Source organism: Apostichopus japonicus, chromosome 17 (assembly GCF_037975245.1).
Source record: "Apostichopus japonicus isolate 1M-3 chromosome 17, ASM3797524v1, whole genome shotgun sequence".
Lineage (NCBI taxonomy): Eukaryota > Metazoa > Echinodermata > Holothuroidea > Aspidochirotida > Stichopodidae > Apostichopus > Apostichopus japonicus.
Genome location: NC_092577.1, coordinates 36,751,937 through 36,769,622, shown reverse-complemented (window position 1 = coordinate 36,769,622; position 17,686 = coordinate 36,751,937). Strand labels below are relative to the sequence as shown.

Here is a 17,686-nt window from a genome sequence, read left to right as displayed (position 1 = left end):
AACCGTAATGCGTTCACTAGGAGTACAGCCGGTAGATGAAGAAGAACAAGTATGTGAGATTAAAAGATTTAAAACCTTATGTGGCGTTCCTTTTTAATTATAATTAAGACTATTCTGCATTTTATATTTTTTCCCCTTGTACGCTGGTGATTGGACACAAGCGAGAGAATATCGCCTGCCCATGCGCATTGCTGGTTTTTTTTAAGCTACCAAAGAGTTTCTATGCCATTTAATTACTCAAAACTACAGTATAAAATGTTTCCCCGAAAATATTGAGGGCGGTATTGAAGAACTTAGCATGCATAGACTTCGGATGTGAGACCTGATTAATTTCACTCTCGCTCCGGCTTTGAGTACAGTACAACGTTTATATATGCTGCCATGTTGGACGCGTTATAGTCATTGCTGATTTGTAATCCGCGGTCCCCTTCACAATTCTACAACGTCGGTAAGAGTGACGTCATATTAAGAATACTAAGAAACTCAAACACCAACGCATTGGGAGACCACGTTGCCTTTCCTCAGCAAGTGGATATAGGCTTAGTGGTGAAACATACCATGTGCTATGCGTATGGTGTCACTATAGTTAACATATCAAGGGAAAGGGGAAAGGTCCCGTCCTCCTTTCGTTATATACCTCGGCTCTTCGTAAGGTGTGAAGTCTTTCACTACGGATTGGTGATATAGTTATACATACCACTCCTGTGGTACGCAACCTTAGTGTGTACTTGGATAACTATACCTTACTATCGATAAGCAAGTTAATTATACACGTAAGTTTACAATGTATCATATTAGACAAATGTGTCAACTCCTTTAATATCTTCATCTGAAGTCTGCAACTGAAAAACTTATTCACTCTTTACTAGCTGGCACAACATCTACCCATGGGAAGTATCTAGGCTGCAATAGACCCAGAACATGTTTGCTCGAATTGTTCACAGAGCGATTAAATATACTGCCATTACTACTCCAATACTGAAAGAGCTACATTGGTTACCTATACATCTACTCATAGATTAAAAAATCCTCATTTTCCAGTGGCCTTCTGTGCTATTCAATTTAATACCCCAAGTTACTTATGCGATATCTTGCATCAAGAAACTAAATATATGCCATCTAGGTCATGATATCTTAACGAGCTAAATGTTCGAGTGTCTTGATTGAAAACGATCGGGAATCACATCTTCCATCATGCTGCCCCCCACCCCCCCCCCCTCGCAACCACCCCTTGTGGAACTCACTTCCAGTAGATATTAGGTCTAGTTTAAACATCGTCTTAAAACTCATCTTTGTTTACATTGTTACTAGATGTTTCTCTTTTTCGTTCTTTCTTTTTGTTATCACCTGTAAAACGCATTGAACAACTTTGGTTGGATTCTGCGCTATATAAGACTAATAATTATTATGATGATCCTTATTATTATCATTGTTATCATTATTTTTATACATATATCTCACAGTACTTAATAATCTACGTTGCAAGACTCTATACAAAAAGATATGTTAATTTTGTTACACTTTCTACTCATTATAACGAAGTATACTATTATAGTCTTTGTGATGTTTCTTACTAATATATACTGTTATACGCCGGAAGGAATAGAGTTAATGCAAACATAAGCATATCGAAGTATATTATAATATAATATCTAACAGAGTAATGCATAATAAATGATAGGCGTATGTATACCCTTCCGCATCTTTTATTCATGATTTTATATTCAGATATGATGTTATTTTATTTTTCGGAATATATTGAACTAGATTTTGCAATTTTTATATATAGACATGATAAATATTTGTTATATCAGACTATGTATATCTTAGTTTCAGTTGATTTCTCGTTATATCTTCATATAGGTGTTATAGAGACTGGTAATATTGAACCAACACCAAACCTCAAGATTTCTATTTCGCACAGTTTTGTGACTAGTTCAAGGTGATGGATGGCTGATTGTTACGATGTTACCTTGGAAACTTTTCTTTGTATTCCTTATCTCGTGTTTGGCCAATTCTTTATCTACTCCAGTTGGTAAGATCAAATTCGTTCTTTCAGAAATTTGTACCGTATTTACAATTCAAAAGTTATTAAAAAATTAAAATGTTTATGCATGGTTCGTGAAGATGATGGCGAGGTACACTTCAGAATCTTGGTTAATTTGTAAAATCAAGCATTGTATTCCGGTCTCCAGTAATGTGCAGTGTGCGTTAATTTGATTTAACTAACCAGCTCTTTGAAATTCGACTGTGGAGCCTATAAAGTACATCACAGTTTTCTCTTATCGGCGAACATGAACTTTTGTCGGCGGAGGTATATTTCACAGAAGATTTAGCCTTAAATGTTTATCCATCTTATATTTAAAATGCTTCTTATTTTACAAATGTATCTCTAAATACAAGCTTAAACAGTTAAGCTGAATAATACAAACAGTGTAGGTGTTACTCTGTAAATTGAACACTGTTGTTGTTGTTGATACGGATTGTGTTGAAGTTAGCAGCCATAATGTGTCTGTGTGTATTTTACAACCTTTATGTGACATTTTGACCTTTGCTTTTGTGAAGTGCATTGTGGGGCCCCGTCTTCTACCTTCTCAGCGGCGAGTATATGACATCGAAATGTAGTCTGGCAATCACACTAAGGAAATCGGTTGGAGGGGGGGGGGGGGGGTCAATCTGGGAAGGGAAGGAGGAGGGAAGGGCAGCAGGATATGTCATTTGATTTGAGCAAACAGAAAATCATTTAAACAATTTCCCAACAATCCAGGATCGTTTGTGTATTCTGTATATTTTATTACAGCTTTTATCTTCAATAATCTAACCTCAAAAGTGCACTTTAAGCCACAATTTTCTTAATTTCGTGTGACAATAGTGCACTTTTTGATTAATTAATAAAATTTTTAATAATAAAATCAAAAAAATATAAATTTTTAATAATAGTAGCACACAAAAGAGCTTACTTCACATAATATAAATGGGCCCTTGAAATTGATGAAAATGGTCATAGCATATGGGTTTTTTTTTAGAATTTGAAAGCAAGTGTTGAAAGAGAAGAAATACCAATGTTGTTCCTGCATTTTTCTTTATGCTGAAAGATACAGCAGAAGATGTGCACGGTTACCATGGTAACATATCTGGTGTTCGTCTGCTGGGTAATAGTTCCACTTCCGGTGTAGCTGAGATTGAGTACGGTGGACGCTGGGTGCGACTTTGCGGTACAGACCTGAGAAGACCAATAGGTCAATTGATATGCAGGTATACAGTTCAATATATATATATATATATATATATATATATATATATATATATATATATATATATATATATATATATATATATATATATATATATATATATATATATATATATATATTTATATATTTATATATATATATATATATATATATATATATATATATATATATATATATATATATATATATATATATATATATATATATATATATATATATATTAAATATTTACTCTTCGCTGTTTCGCTGCCCTTTTACGCTTGAAAAAGATTTTTCTTTATTAAAAAGAAAACTATATTTGCTTTGTTGAAACGAATGAAATGTCGGAATCGCGGTACAAAACCCATAGAGGAATTAGTAAGTTTGTTGGAATAATTTTAGGTTAAGTTGTGAGTCACGTGTCCCACCCTCCTCGAAGTGTGTTTTCATCCCACCACCGAACAGGCTGCCGAATTACGAACCTGTAGTCAATTCAAACGTTCCACAAGTCTAATGGCAAATGCGACTAATTGTTTTCTTGGAGTTCTTTCTCTGCTACTAATTTCTCACACACACTCTCTCTCCATCCGACGTTCTTCTTCTTCGACAGACATTTAGGTTTCGCTTTGTTCTGCAATTCAAATGACTTCATGGAAGATCCACAGACGATAGCACATCACGCTAATAATTCATACGGAACCCTCAGTTGCTATGGAAACGAAACATCACTCTTTGAATGTAATCTTGGTTTTACGGATTGCTTGGAAAAGACTTCCATTATGCTTAGATGTACTGGTAAGAAGACATGTCTCCAAATTGTAACCAATAAAGGTATAGGGCCTATAATATAGGTTCGATGACTTGCTGCAACATATTTACAACAGTATTTATTATCAGTCGGAACTTTTTGCATCTATAGCGCCAAAAACCTTTTATTTTTAGATATACATATGAAGATGATATGTACGGTATATTAAGATGATATGTATATTAAGATGATATGTATATTAAGATGATATGTATATTAAGATGATATGTATATTAAGATGATATGTAGCCTATATTAAGATGATATGTATATTAAGATGACATGTATATTAAGATGATATGTGTATTAAGATGATATGTTTATTAAGATGATATGCATATTAATATGATATGTATATTAAGATGATATTTATATTAAGATAATCATTAAAATGATATGTATATTAAGATCTTTCATTTTTAGATATGTATATTAAGATCTTTGATTTTTATATATGTATATTAAGATTGCAGCCGAAGACAGGATTAGTTCCAAATATGCCAAAACGTCAGATAATGGTCACCCTAGCTGCTCAAACTTCAACAAGTGATTTCCTAGATACTGTGACTCTTAAAGTAGTTATCCACATTGAGAAACTAAATTATATTAATCCTCAATGACCGAGACTAATCTCAAGGATCAAAGCCTCTAGGATATTATTTTGTAAACGTCTGTATTTAGAGTGCTGTAATATTGATGACCTTTGGCCTTATAATCTAGAGCATATCATTACTAGTCATATATAGGATGGATGCTTTACGTGGTCAGTTTATTGGAAATAACGACGAACCACAATACTTCAATACACAACACGAAAACGTGCATTAGTGTGAATTAAATTAATTTGTAATCCATGGATATGCAACAAAAACGCATCTAAGCGTTGTGCTTCGAAATCATCGTGCAACAATTAATCGGCGCAATTAAACTCATAGGCAATATATGACAGAAGTGAGTTATGTAAGTTTAAGTACTTTGTTACGTTCTTTTATTATTCACGTTATAGACAAACGAACGTCATCTATACGCTTACATGGATCAGGAATGAACTCCGATGGCTTGCTTCAACTTCGATGTGACCCGGAAGAGGATTGGATGACCCTTGACACTGATAACCACTGGACAAGAGCCGAGGGTAGCGTAGTTTGTCGACAGCTTGGTTTCGATCGTCTCATTGCAACCGAAACAGTTTCTCCAACTTTCCCAGATGCAGCGTTTGAAGTTATCAATGTAGCCTTTAATTGCAATCTAAGCGGCATTTCTGTTGAAACTACAAACCTACTGGATTGTGAATACATTGATTTATACCCGTCCAACGTCACAAAGAGGTCTAAATTTGTGTGGGTTTCCTGCGGTATTGGTGAGATTCAATGTTTCAATTATCGTTCCTTAATTGTATCTTCAAATACTTTGTTTGGTAAATTAGATAGACTTCCGGTATTAGGCCGGAAGACATGCAATTCCGTACATTGCCGTACATCCGGCATGACCTATCGGACATTATGAATATGTATATGCCCGTTAAGCTGGGAACATTCTTCGTAATTAGGATTCTTGGAAACATTTTTCACCATTAGCATTTATGTAGTCAGGCCTGCCGAGGGGGTAGGGGAGGGGGGATAAGGAAGGGGGTCTACAAGACCGCAACCGTTGGAACGGGATCCGGGTCATTTAGGATCACCAGACAATGTGAATGTCAATTACGTATTAAGCGGTAGTGTGGTTTAACCTAGCCTACACTTTTCTTCTTTGTATCTCAGCTATTACCGTGAATGACGCAAATATAACACTATGTGGTACGAGACACTCTTGTAAAGGCAGATGTGGCTCTTGGGACATAGAGAATGGGTGCAGCTGTGATGAAAGATGCCTTCAATTTCATGACTGTTGTGTGGATTATTTTGAATATTGCCACCAGCAAAATGGTTCCAGGAATCATCAGTTTTCTCCTTTCCCAGGACCACTAAACACGAGCTTTTACAAATGCAGTATCGCAAGCGGTCAGGTAATGCTGGTTGTAAGTAAATGCTCGAATTTGTGGGACGACGCAGTTGATGCAGGAATCAGTTTTCTGTGCCATAACTCCGTACGTTTAGCAACCGATATTTTAGCAAGAATTCCCGTTTACGACAACTTTGGTATAGTTTATGCCAATCTCTTCTGTGCCACGTGCAATGGAGTCAGCCTGTCAGACATGATACCATACCCTATATCGGTTATCAATAAACAACCACATGGTCGTATTATGATCACTGTAAGCATGGTTAAGCAGCATTATAACATAACGCTAGGCCGTTCCCGTGCGTGTGTATTTGAGCTCGAAAACGACGTGTATCAAAACATATCTACACTTTGTGATCTTTTCTTTGCTCCGGTAATAATTCATGGTATCAGATACAGAAATATTTTTTGTCAAGTGGACAATGCATTTTATATAAATAAGCCTTCACAGTACTGCTTCAGTCGAAACTGGCTGGAATTAGATACTTCGCGAGAATTGGAAGGAATCAAAATCGTTAACAATTTTCTAACAGATGAAACGTCCCCTTTTACTATGAATTGCTCTAACCTTGGTGAAATATTTGATCCCACTTTGGATACGTGTCGCCTCGTTGGCTGCCCTAGGGGCAGCTATCAAGTAAGAGGATCATGCCTTTTGGGAATACCGCCCTCTGATATCCCGCAGGTCGTACTATCCACGTCCTACTCTGCAGCCTACCAATGCCTCCAAATTCAGTTAGCTGTGCATCTTGAAATTGAGATACGTTTGGTTAGTATGGTGAAGTTTGCAAACGTTACAGCTCCTTCAAGAGGACCCTTCGTTGCCAAGGTGATATCCGATTCCGCTTTGAGGTCGCAGTCCATCAAAGCCACTCTTTCAACGATCAGTACATGGCCAAGTCATTTGCAAGAAACATTTTACCATCAATGTGGGATATCGGTGATTTTGATGGAATTAGAAAGGAATGCTCAAATTAGTTCGTCTTGCACGGTTGATGAGTTGAGCTTACAAGATTTGAATGACTTCGTTGTAGCTGACGATGAACCATCTCATATTTTGTTCGCGTTGAGGTACGAATCACTCACAAAGACATACAGTCTGTATGAGCCCTCTCACGAATGCCTTTTTAATGTGACCTCTGAGCTCAACTGTCATAACAAGACCATTATTCAAAATCATGAATGGCGTTTCGAAGATTCAGAGATGGAAGGAACGATCAATTTAAAAGACCATGATGTTAAATTAACACCTAGCGATATTTACCTTTTTGATAACGGATCGATTATTGTCTGCACAGAAAAATTAAATCCGCAACTAACATTTTTGGACCTCTTTTACTACGTTAGTACAACGTTATCTCTGATTAGTTTGGCTCTTACTTTCTTAACGTATCTATGTTTCCCCGTTTTACGGAACCTGCCAGGATTGTGTCTGATGAATTTGGTGGCGGCGCTCTTCTTCGCAAACTTCACGTTGCTATTCGCTGATATTTTGGTCGTATTTCCGAATCTTTGTGCTGCTCTGGCTGCCCTAACACACTTCACTTGGTTAGCATCCTTCGCGTGGATGTTCACTCTTTCTTTCAATATGGCACGAACGTTCGGATACCGTTCCCCACGACCGTTCTCAAAGGACTATATCAAACGTCAGATGATTTGGTTTTCACTCCTCGCATGGGGTGTGCCTGCCGTCATGGTGGCCATCTGCGTCACACAACATATCTGCCAATGTTTAGGTAAACTGGACGTTTGGTATGGAAGCGCACGCATTTGTTGGATTAATGGTTTCCACGGTCGATACTACGGCTTTGTGATTCCGGTGGCGATTCTTCTCAGCATCACCATTTTGCTGTTCATATTCACTGCTACGTCACTGCGTCAGAGTCGACACTCAACGAGAGCCGTTCGTATTCGCAGTACACAATTCAATGACATAACAACGGAGATCATTATCAACGTTAGGGTAAGTATAATACGTTTACCAAAGTGAATATGTGACGTGGATACTTTCGCTGATAGTTCACCAGTGTGCGCGCGTTTATGATTTCGATTGCTCAAAGTCGCGTCAGTTCAGTCGGTAAGAGTCAACATGTTATGCGTTTTCCAGACTGGTATTTGGTCATGTGCGGCGGTTCAAGTATAAAGCTGTCCAGTTTCACATTTGTAACCGGTCGTATGGAAATCATTTTGCGTTACCTTAACGAGCACCGTTCATTCATATCAAATAATCGTTTTATTAGACTCTCATAAGTCGCTCAAGTTGTTGAAGGTCAGTTATAAAATAACGAGTCTTACAGACTAGCAAAATCTAAGTCACGGCGAGTCGTGAAACGTTTATTTGGGTCACGGTGTGTCAGAATAAATCCTGCACAAAAAAAGTTAAGTGACATAGCGCATCACTTTCCATTGCAGCATAATACTTGTTTGACGCATTACGAAATCCTGCAAGGAGACGGTTATGCACTCAGTATATGATTACGCATTGCCAGTTAGTGTTATTAATTACTTTGACTCTTAACCTATCGTCTATGCATCTTCTAGTCTAGTTAATCGGAGGACGAGCTACATACAAACCGCATTAGCCGTGAAGGAAATTCTCCTTGCTAATAGCTAATAGGCTGACGAGGGAGTGCTATAAATATTTGTAATTTTGTCAGATTGTAACTCTGACATTTAGAACTAAATCACTACAATTTGTCAGAAAAAGATCCTTTCTTAGTTACCAAGTGTCAAATGACGTTCTCTTGTTGGGGTTACAGAAAAGTGATGTTCGGTTTTACGAAACCAGAGATTTTGTATGGAACGCCAAAAAGACAAACACAGAATCATCGTTGCTGCATCAGAACCCAACGCGATAGCACCGCATTGAAAACAGTGCGATTGCTTTCGATGATTCGACCATATTTAATGATCCGATAGAGTTTGGGAATTCGACTATAGCAAAGTTGTTTCTCGTACAATAGTTATCATACAACAACGATAATTGTTTGCCTTTTGACGTTCCGTAATTATGCACCGATGACGCAAAGTCAACAGAGAAAGGCACTTGAATTTCACTTTCCCAATAACAAAAGGGTACACTTTACTTACAAAATAGCGAAAAGGTTTTTTTTTAACCAAAAATATGCACATGTTATTCATGAAGAGGGGACGTTTTGAGGATTTCCACGAGATTGCGATGACAACAATCCCGGGTCCACCGCCGAACATGTAAGAACCTATTCTGTCATACACAGGATGTTTTCAATTTGTGGAATGTGATTATTGTCTTCGCGTTATTGTGTTTTTTCTTCTTACTTTGCTTTCTTCTTTTAGCTATTTTTCCTTCTCGGGATAACTTGGATTTGGGGATTTATTGAAGTAATATGGACCAATGACGTCACGGTGACCCTACTATACGTTTTCGTCTGCCTTCAGGGATTTCTTATCTTTGTTATGTTTGTGCTCAAGAAGACGGTTATGAAACTTTGGCTTCACGAATGTAACTGCTATAGGACCACGACACGGAATACTCAATCAACCAAGGATGGTGAAACGAAGCTTTAGGACTACTTCTGAGAGATTTACCGAGAACATTATGTAATGGGAAGGTAGAGAAGGGGCTGACACATTGATGTCACTCTGAATAAGTTGAAGTTCTATAAATGATTTCATTCATGCAAGGATATATGGAAAGGTGTGGAAATGTACACCATTTTCAATACTACGCCCCCACCCCCTCCCCTCCTAAAAAAACCTTGCGTGTACTACCCGTGTAGACCCAATTAAAGACCTAACTTCAAGTCTAAATGTGCCCCTAAAATGCACCATTTCACAACTTTTCAGGGGTGGGGGTGGGGCCTCCAGATCCACCCCTCCCCCTACATTGGAGTCGGCTTCAACGTCCTCACTACCACTCTCCACCATCCTGGGTCAGCTCCTGGCAAAGCTATTCAATTGCAATGCATGCACGGTATATGCTTAACTATTATATATCATATAATCACATTACCATTTTACGAGATTCTTATTTCATTTATTGCTTTTTCGTGATCATAAATAGGAGTGTATAACAGCTTTCTGTAGCGCGCGACGAGGTAAGATTCAAGAGGTTGTTGTTCATGTTTAAACAGATCTTCCATGTCATCTTTTAGCTCACAGGCACGTAGCGTGGAATTTGCCAGGGAGGGGCGAAGCTTGTAGGCAAGCTATCTAAGCGTAGCGCCACCATAGGTTGGCGCGAAGCGTACAAGAAAATTTTGGCCGAAATTGCTTCCCAGATTGCTGGAATTGCACTTCCCAGGCCTTGTAAGTTGCATCTAAGCATTTTCTATTGTGAAATTACTAGCGATATCATAAAAAAATACAAAAAATATGCTCAAGGGGGGTGCGGTCGCCCCTTCGCCCCCCCCCCCTTGGCTACGCGCCTGCTATCTCACGTCCTGATGATTTCTAGAAAAGTTGGTATACAGGTCATTTAAGCTAAGATCATAGTGTGTAGTATCTATATGGGGTATTCCCAGTAATATTAACAATATATTTTACATTGTCTGGATCACATGGTCACAGTCCCAATATAACTTGAAATCAGTACCAGTCCAGTGAAGTTGTTAGGTTAACGTGCTCGGGCTATGTCTCGGGTTAACTTTTCTGAAAAGAGTATCCAAAGGTTTACAATAGTAAGTTACTAACGGCTACTAACTTTGGAAGTTACAGAAGTGCACTTCCCCAGCGACTGGCTGCGCCTTCTCGATAATTCTTGCTGTTGCGGGGAGTCATGTACAGAGGGAGAGTGTAATGACCCGGAGAAAGCGTCAAGTTCCAAGAGTAGAAAGTTGAATTTCATAGAAAATATACCTTTCAGGTTCTCATGACAACATATTGACAAGAGTGACTTCAATCTTGCCAGTATACTAACTTTTAATTATGTTTGCATAACGTTGGATCATATATTGAAAACCTCAAAACGATTGAATCCCGTACTAAAAATAAATAGTGGAATGAGTTGTCAATAAAACGTCAAGCTCAAGGTGTATATTAACATACAAAACGACTTTGGTAAGCTCATTGGCCGTCAGTGTGCTTGTCTAAGCCTATTGTATACATCCTGGTATGCTTCATGCACTGAGCATAGCTGCAACAGCCATACTGAGAACCACTATAATGAAAACAACTCACCTGTATCACTGTGTACTTGTCAAAATAAGCATATGTGCCACAAAAGTCATGCTCTTCGATTGCGTTTGTGTTACCTCTGTTGATCTAACGGTTTGTGTGTTAATTTAAAGAGGTAGTTGCTGTGACTCAGAGCTCCCAAATCTCTCAAGTTATCCCGTCATTTGCTGTGTTTGATCAGTATCTGATGTTGGACTTTCTCTAGAAGGCAAATTTATAAAAGAATATGTATAAGAATAACAACTTTGACCGTTTAAATTAGTTTTACAGGTCCAAACATACATCATGATTTGGGTGTTGAGGAATGTGTGACACGAGTGAGCGTTTTGCTCCAGATAGTGAAATTCGCACATAATTATGATAAGATAATTAAACAATCGAGTACATGCTTGGTCACATCATCCTTGTAAGTTGCGAGGAACTTATATATGAGGATCTCAAAAGCCCTTCCATGCATGTCCAAATACAGAAGAAATACTAAATAGGTGTATATACATTGAGTAACTGCAGAATATTGAACGTGAAAGGCAAACGGGTACACGAACAACATTAAACGGCGTTCTATGCTTTTTTTCGGGGGATTTCCCATGTTTCAGTAAGGCCTAAAAAAAAAAAGAGTGAATTAACAATTGGAACAAACACAATTATTTCTTGCATACTGACTGACGAGTGCTCTCACTGAGGACGTAAATGGGCGCGTGTACCAACAGCTCCTGCAATAAATAATATGTCAATTTATCCAGCAGGTAAGATGAAAGTAACAACAAGGTTTGCAGGGGGAAAAAACATTCAACATTTTCGAGCTTAACAGTACTGTAGCAAGCCTAACGTTAGCCAAGAGGCTAAGGGCTATAGCCTATGCTAGGCCGAACATTCCTTATTACTATTAGTAAATATACGGTTATTGCCTAGGGTTATGCCTAAGTGTTACTCCTATCGTGCCTAATGTAGGCCTAAAGGGCAACCTTGAAGCTGTATAGGCTATGTTATAAACATGTAACAACAAACGCAGGCTCATTCAGAATTCTGCTCCTTGTTAAAATACCAAAACCAAAAAACCAAAACAAGATCGGATTACTCCAGTATTGTGACGACTGCATTAGTTGCCAATTCAACAACGAATCATTTTCAAAATTAAATTAGTTGCACATTGATTTGTTTGTTTTTTAACTATCTGTATGATATAGATCAGAGGTACTCAACAACGCCAGTTCTCCAAGTACTGACTACTGTAAATGCCAATGTATTTTGTCGTTTGCCAAAACTGTATAAATGAAGGTACTTTCTTTCTGGTATTGGTAACAATAAATCAGATAACAATAAACAGACAAAACTTTCTGTACAAAGATAAGTGCCATATTATTGCTTGTATAGTGACTGATGTGTTATCATTCTGGGAATTGCCAGTGAGAACTCTATTTTAGCCAGTAGTTTAACAAAGCAGTTAGACAACTTAGCAAGTAGCTAGAATTGTGAAAATCTAGCTGTTAATGGGAGGTTATTAACAATCGTGAGCTGACATTCCCAGCTAACTCACTGTTTTAATTTCACTAACCAGCAGTGATTAGACATTGTACTTTACAATTTAGTGAGAGACATATAGGATTGCCAATCCCAGTTTATGCAGTGTTTGTTGCAGCATCAATATCATTTACAGCCTAATGAATGTTAGTATAGTACTGTAGGTAAAACGGTCACTGTAGCTTTTGTTATGGCAAGCCAAATGCCTAATAATGTCAGGTTGTTTGTTTGAAAAACCTGGATTATCGACTAATCACCTTGGAATATCGACTGATAATCCAGATTTATTAATAGAAAATCCAGATATTTCAATGTTAAACTTGGACTATCGATGAAAAACCTGGATTATTGCCAGAAAATCCAGGTCTCTCACAATAAACCTGGATTACCACTTGAAAAACCTGGACTATTGGTTAAAAACTTGGATTATTGTTTGATAAACCTGGATAATTGATTAAAAAAACCTGGATTATTTTTTGTTCAATAAACTTTAATTTTCGACTGATAAACCTGGATTTTCAATTGATGGTCCAGGTGTACCTGTGATAAACCCGGATTTTCTTGTAAAAATCCTGGAATTCTGACCAATAATCCACGTTTATCAAAGGATATTCTAGGTTCATGAGTCGAAAATCTAGGTTTTACCAACCGATATTAACAAAGTAGGCTACTTGCAAGAGATTATAAGCTACTATACCATTAAAAATTCATAATGTCAGAGAACTGCACAATTGCAGAAACTTACTAATCTGCATCGAAAATGGGAGATTCAGTAAGCATATATATTCCACCTAGTTTTACAAAGCAGGTGACTATTACCAACTGCCCTTGTCATAGGCCCAGGAGAATAGCATAGAGGCCCATTTGGATACCTTACGTTAAGTGCTATCCTAGCATCTAGCATATGTAATTCTCAGACCACTCATTTTGATTTCTAGAAGTCTACCTTAGAGTTATATCCAATCCAAGTTTTTCTTCAATTCCTGGTTTTTAGACCGATATCCAGGTTTCTCTCCGATAATCCAAGATTTTCCTTTGATAATCCAAATTTATCTGTGATATTCCAGGTTTTTCAACGATAATCCAAGATTATCGTTGAAAAACCTAGATTTTCGATCAATATTCTAGGTTTTTCAACTTAATATCTCAAAAGGGCAATTGTATGCTTGCATTTAAATTATTAATATGTAAGAATGCATAAAAAGATAATAATATAAATGGCAGGATGAAAAGTCAAGTTAACAGACAAAGAAGTTAAGTACACAAGTAAAATCATAAAATACCAGAAACCTAACATCAATGTTCCAGATCATTGTGTCTACTATTCAAACCCTGAAGCCAAAAGTTCAATCCTAAAAGGTAAAGTGACAAGAATGGAACATTCTCAGCTAATTTGTCTCAGAGTTCATTCTATTACTACAGTAATTTGTTTTCTTTCAAAAGTTATTTTTTTCAAGCATTCTTGTCGCATATTTTCTTTTCTCTTCATTTTTTCTTCTTCTCTTCAGACTGATGAGAGGACATCTCTGAAATGGCAGAGGGAAATGATTCAACAGACCTTTGCATTTCATCAGAAACAATCACATGCTCTATCTGTGTTGAAAATTTGTCCAACCCCAAGATACTTCCTTGCGGCCATTCTTTATGCCTGTCCCCTTGTTTAGAAAACTTGTCTAGAGAAAGGCCGATGCAATGCCCTCTATGTCGCAAACATTTTCACTGTCCCCCTTCAGGCAGGATAGAAGATCTTCCGACAAACTTTGCCTTAAAGGATCTACTTGAGACGGCAAAGCAGCCTCAGAAGACATTCGTCTCTGAGAAAGGGGACGACAAACTATCCTGGAGTTTTACTGCTTCAGGAAACCTCTGCAATGAACATGAAAATGATAGTTGTGACTTCTTCTGCAACACGTGCATGGCAGTAGTGTGCCCAAAGTGTCTACTCTCGACTCACAAGGTCGGGCATCACAGTATAGTGGCCGCCGAGGAGTATGCTAGGGCCAGAATCGATCACCTTCTGACCACTCTCAGCACCGTCCAGAAGATTGACCTGGCAAGATTCAGGGACACAACACTCAGCATGAGGATGCTGAAGAAGGTTGGAAATTATTATCAAAAGATGCCACTGTTTACAAAAATGTTGGAAAGGCTCACAGACCAAAAGAGGAAAGTGGAAAGCCTTTGCAGTTCGTTGGTGGAAGACCTCTGCCAAAATGACTTTGGTCGGGTGAAAGAAGTAAAAGGCGTGTCTGACACGGTACAGAAGCTTAACGATGATTATGATGAGGTGAATGACCTCTACAATGAAATCTGCAGAGATGTCAAACGACTGAAGAGGGTTGGTCTGGTAGCTGCAGCAGCAGTTGGCTTCTCATTTGGCCTTCCCTTTCTACCAGTTTGAAATTGCTTTGTTTTATTACCCATTTAAACTAGCAGACTGGATTAGTGTTGATTTAATAGTTTCAAGAACTAAAGCTATTGGTATTGTTCTTTAAGTGATGGGGGTTCTTCAGTTACAACATATCCTAGGGGGGCTGAAACTTGCATGTTTGTAACCAACTCTTGTAAGTTCATCACTAAGTGAAATTGCCATAATGGTTGTGATCTAATACTTTTTTACAATAATATGGCATTTTAAGAAGCTTGAGAAATAACTGTCAACTTTATCGTAAATCAGTGAGATTACCTCCACAAGCGATCTCAAACATCTGGGACTTGGTTTCCTTTGTATTTACAGATTATATGGAGAGTAAGGTAATATTCTCAACAAAGAAAAGTTGTATTTTAAAAGAAATTTGACTTCATGATACATTGACAGCAAATGCTAGAAGTTTGTCACAGAGAAATAAATAAAATTATCATGTTGAACAAGTAAAGTCAAGGTATTTTTATGAGCAAGGTGCTATGATTAGTTTCAACTCGCTGGGTGAATATTACTATGGTATCTATGGGAGTTATATATTTCTTATTGAATATTTCCTTAACCCCAGAAGTTGCTTACAATGGTAGTAAGTATATTAGAGCAATACATAGTAGTGCTTGTTTCATTTTCTTGGTTGGAAAACTTAATATAAAACTATTGTGTATGTTAAATTTATTTCATGCATGATGTTTCTTTGAATGTACAAATTGACTAAGAGATGCCTTTGAAGGTAAAAATCAATCCAGAACTTGAAGGAGACTGCTCCATTCTCTAATTAATATTGCACTCTCTAATTAACAGTGCACTCTCTAATTAATATTGCACTCTCTTATTAATAATGCATTCTCTAATTAATAGTACATTCTCTAATTAACAGTGCGTTATCTAATTAATAGTGCATTCTCTAATTGCATTATCTAATTAACAGTGCATTATCTAATTAACAGTGCATTATCTAGTTAACAGTGCACTCTTTAAGTAACAGTACATTCTCTAATTAATAGTGCATTCTCTAATTAATAGTGCATTCTCTAATTAATAGTGCAGTCTCTTATTAATAGTGCATTCTCTAATTAATAGTGCATTATCTAATTAATAGTGCACTCTCTAAATAATAGTGCACTCTCTTATTAATAGTGCATTCTCTAATTTATATTGCATTCTCTAATTAATAGTGCACTCTCTAATTACTAGTGCACTCTCTAATTAATAGTGCACTCTCTAATTAATAGTGCATTTTCTAATTAATAGTGCATTTTCTAATTAATAGTGCTTTCTCTTGTGTCATGTATTTATACTAGCTAAGTATTGTGAAGCATTAATAGCAGTAACAGATTGTTTGCATAAAATTTTGGGCATAGTCTTCTGGGGTGTGGATTAAGCAAAATTTACTTTAATTGATGAATTTACAGTGTCTTTTATCAAGATAAATCACAAAGTGAAGCTTGAATGAACTTCAGTTCTGGTTTGAACTGTGTCCCTCTCTTTCCCTTTTGTAGTCTCTAAACATATTCATTTGAAAGTCATAGTAAAGAACAATCTTTGCAAAATAACAATAACCGGCTATAACCATTCAAAACATATTTTAAGTGCCAGTGCTGCTGTTGAAGCCTTCATGCTCTTTTTCGCTTTTTAACTTCACTGAGGACAGAGTTTGTTGAATCTTGGTTTCTTATGTGGAAACCATATGTTTGATCTTCAAAATTGGATTAGTGATATTTGTACTGTAGATAGCAGACACATACTGATGTGTGCTTCTAATGGTTCATGCATATTTATAATGAGACGTGGCTAGCATTATTTGGAGTGTTCCCTGTTACTCAAATCAATGAGCAGCAGCAAGGAACTATGAAATGTTTTCATTCTGATATTTTTTTTTATGTTACCCATGGGTGCTGGATACTTTGTATCTTATATGAAGTTAAAAGAACATTTTATGTCTGATTTAGTAGTAGTTATAAATGGTGAAATAAACTAAAGTACAGTAGTGTATATCAGTTGAAAAGTTGCATCAATGATTTCAAGGGCTTACAAATGTTGGTTGTCACCTCCTAACCTCACCTCAGATACCTCAGACTTTTTAACATGTCCAAATTGTTTTCTAATGTCATCGTCTATATCTCATCACAGGTATAATACAATCTCCGAGTCCTCAAGTATAGGCCTTCAGGCCTTCATAAGATCTCCTCAAGTATAGGCCTTCAGGCCTCCATAAGATCTCCTCAAGTATAGGCCTTCAGGCCTCCATAAGATCTCCGCAAGTATAGGCCTTCAGGCCTCCATAAGATCTCCTCAAGTATAGGCCTTCAGGCCTCCATAAGATCTCCTCAAGTATAGGCCTTCAGGCCTCCATAAGATCTCCTCAAGTATAGGCCTTCAGGCCTCCATAAGATCTCCTCAAGTATAGGCCTTCAGGCAGTGGCGTAGGAAGGTACTTTTGAGTGGGGGGGCTGAAGACTGACGGCCGGCCTGGGGGAGGGGTCTAAGGGGAGGGGGTTCCCCCTCCCCTTTGGATTTTTTTTGCATTTCCAGGGGGCCTCAAATGCA

The 17,686-nt window shown here is 37.4% G+C and overlaps 2 protein-coding genes across 2 annotated transcripts; both read left to right on the top strand.

Moving 5' to 3' along the window:
• The first annotated feature begins 1,960 nt into the window (after window positions 1-1,960).
• On the top strand, window positions 1,961-10,308 carry LOC139984656 (uncharacterized). The gene is made up of 6 exons (XM_071998641.1): window positions 1,961-2,035; window positions 3,096-3,255; window positions 3,844-4,028; window positions 5,048-5,401; window positions 5,802-8,005; window positions 9,358-10,308. The coding sequence occupies exons 1-6, from the start codon at window positions 1,966-1,968 to the stop codon at window positions 9,586-9,588; spliced, it is 3,204 nt and encodes a 1,067-aa protein (XP_071854742.1). The 5' UTR covers window positions 1,961-1,965; the 3' UTR covers window positions 9,589-10,308.
• A 1,474-nt stretch (window positions 10,309-11,782) lies between these two features.
• Window positions 11,783-17,131, top strand: LOC139984662 (tripartite motif-containing protein 2-like). The gene is made up of 2 exons (XM_071998651.1): window positions 11,783-11,942; window positions 14,226-17,131. Exon 2 carries the CDS (start codon window positions 14,249-14,251, stop codon window positions 15,116-15,118), a length of 870 nt encoding a protein of 289 aa, XP_071854752.1. The 5' UTR covers window positions 11,783-11,942; window positions 14,226-14,248; the 3' UTR covers window positions 15,119-17,131.
• Window positions 17,132-17,686: the final 555 nt, after the last annotated feature.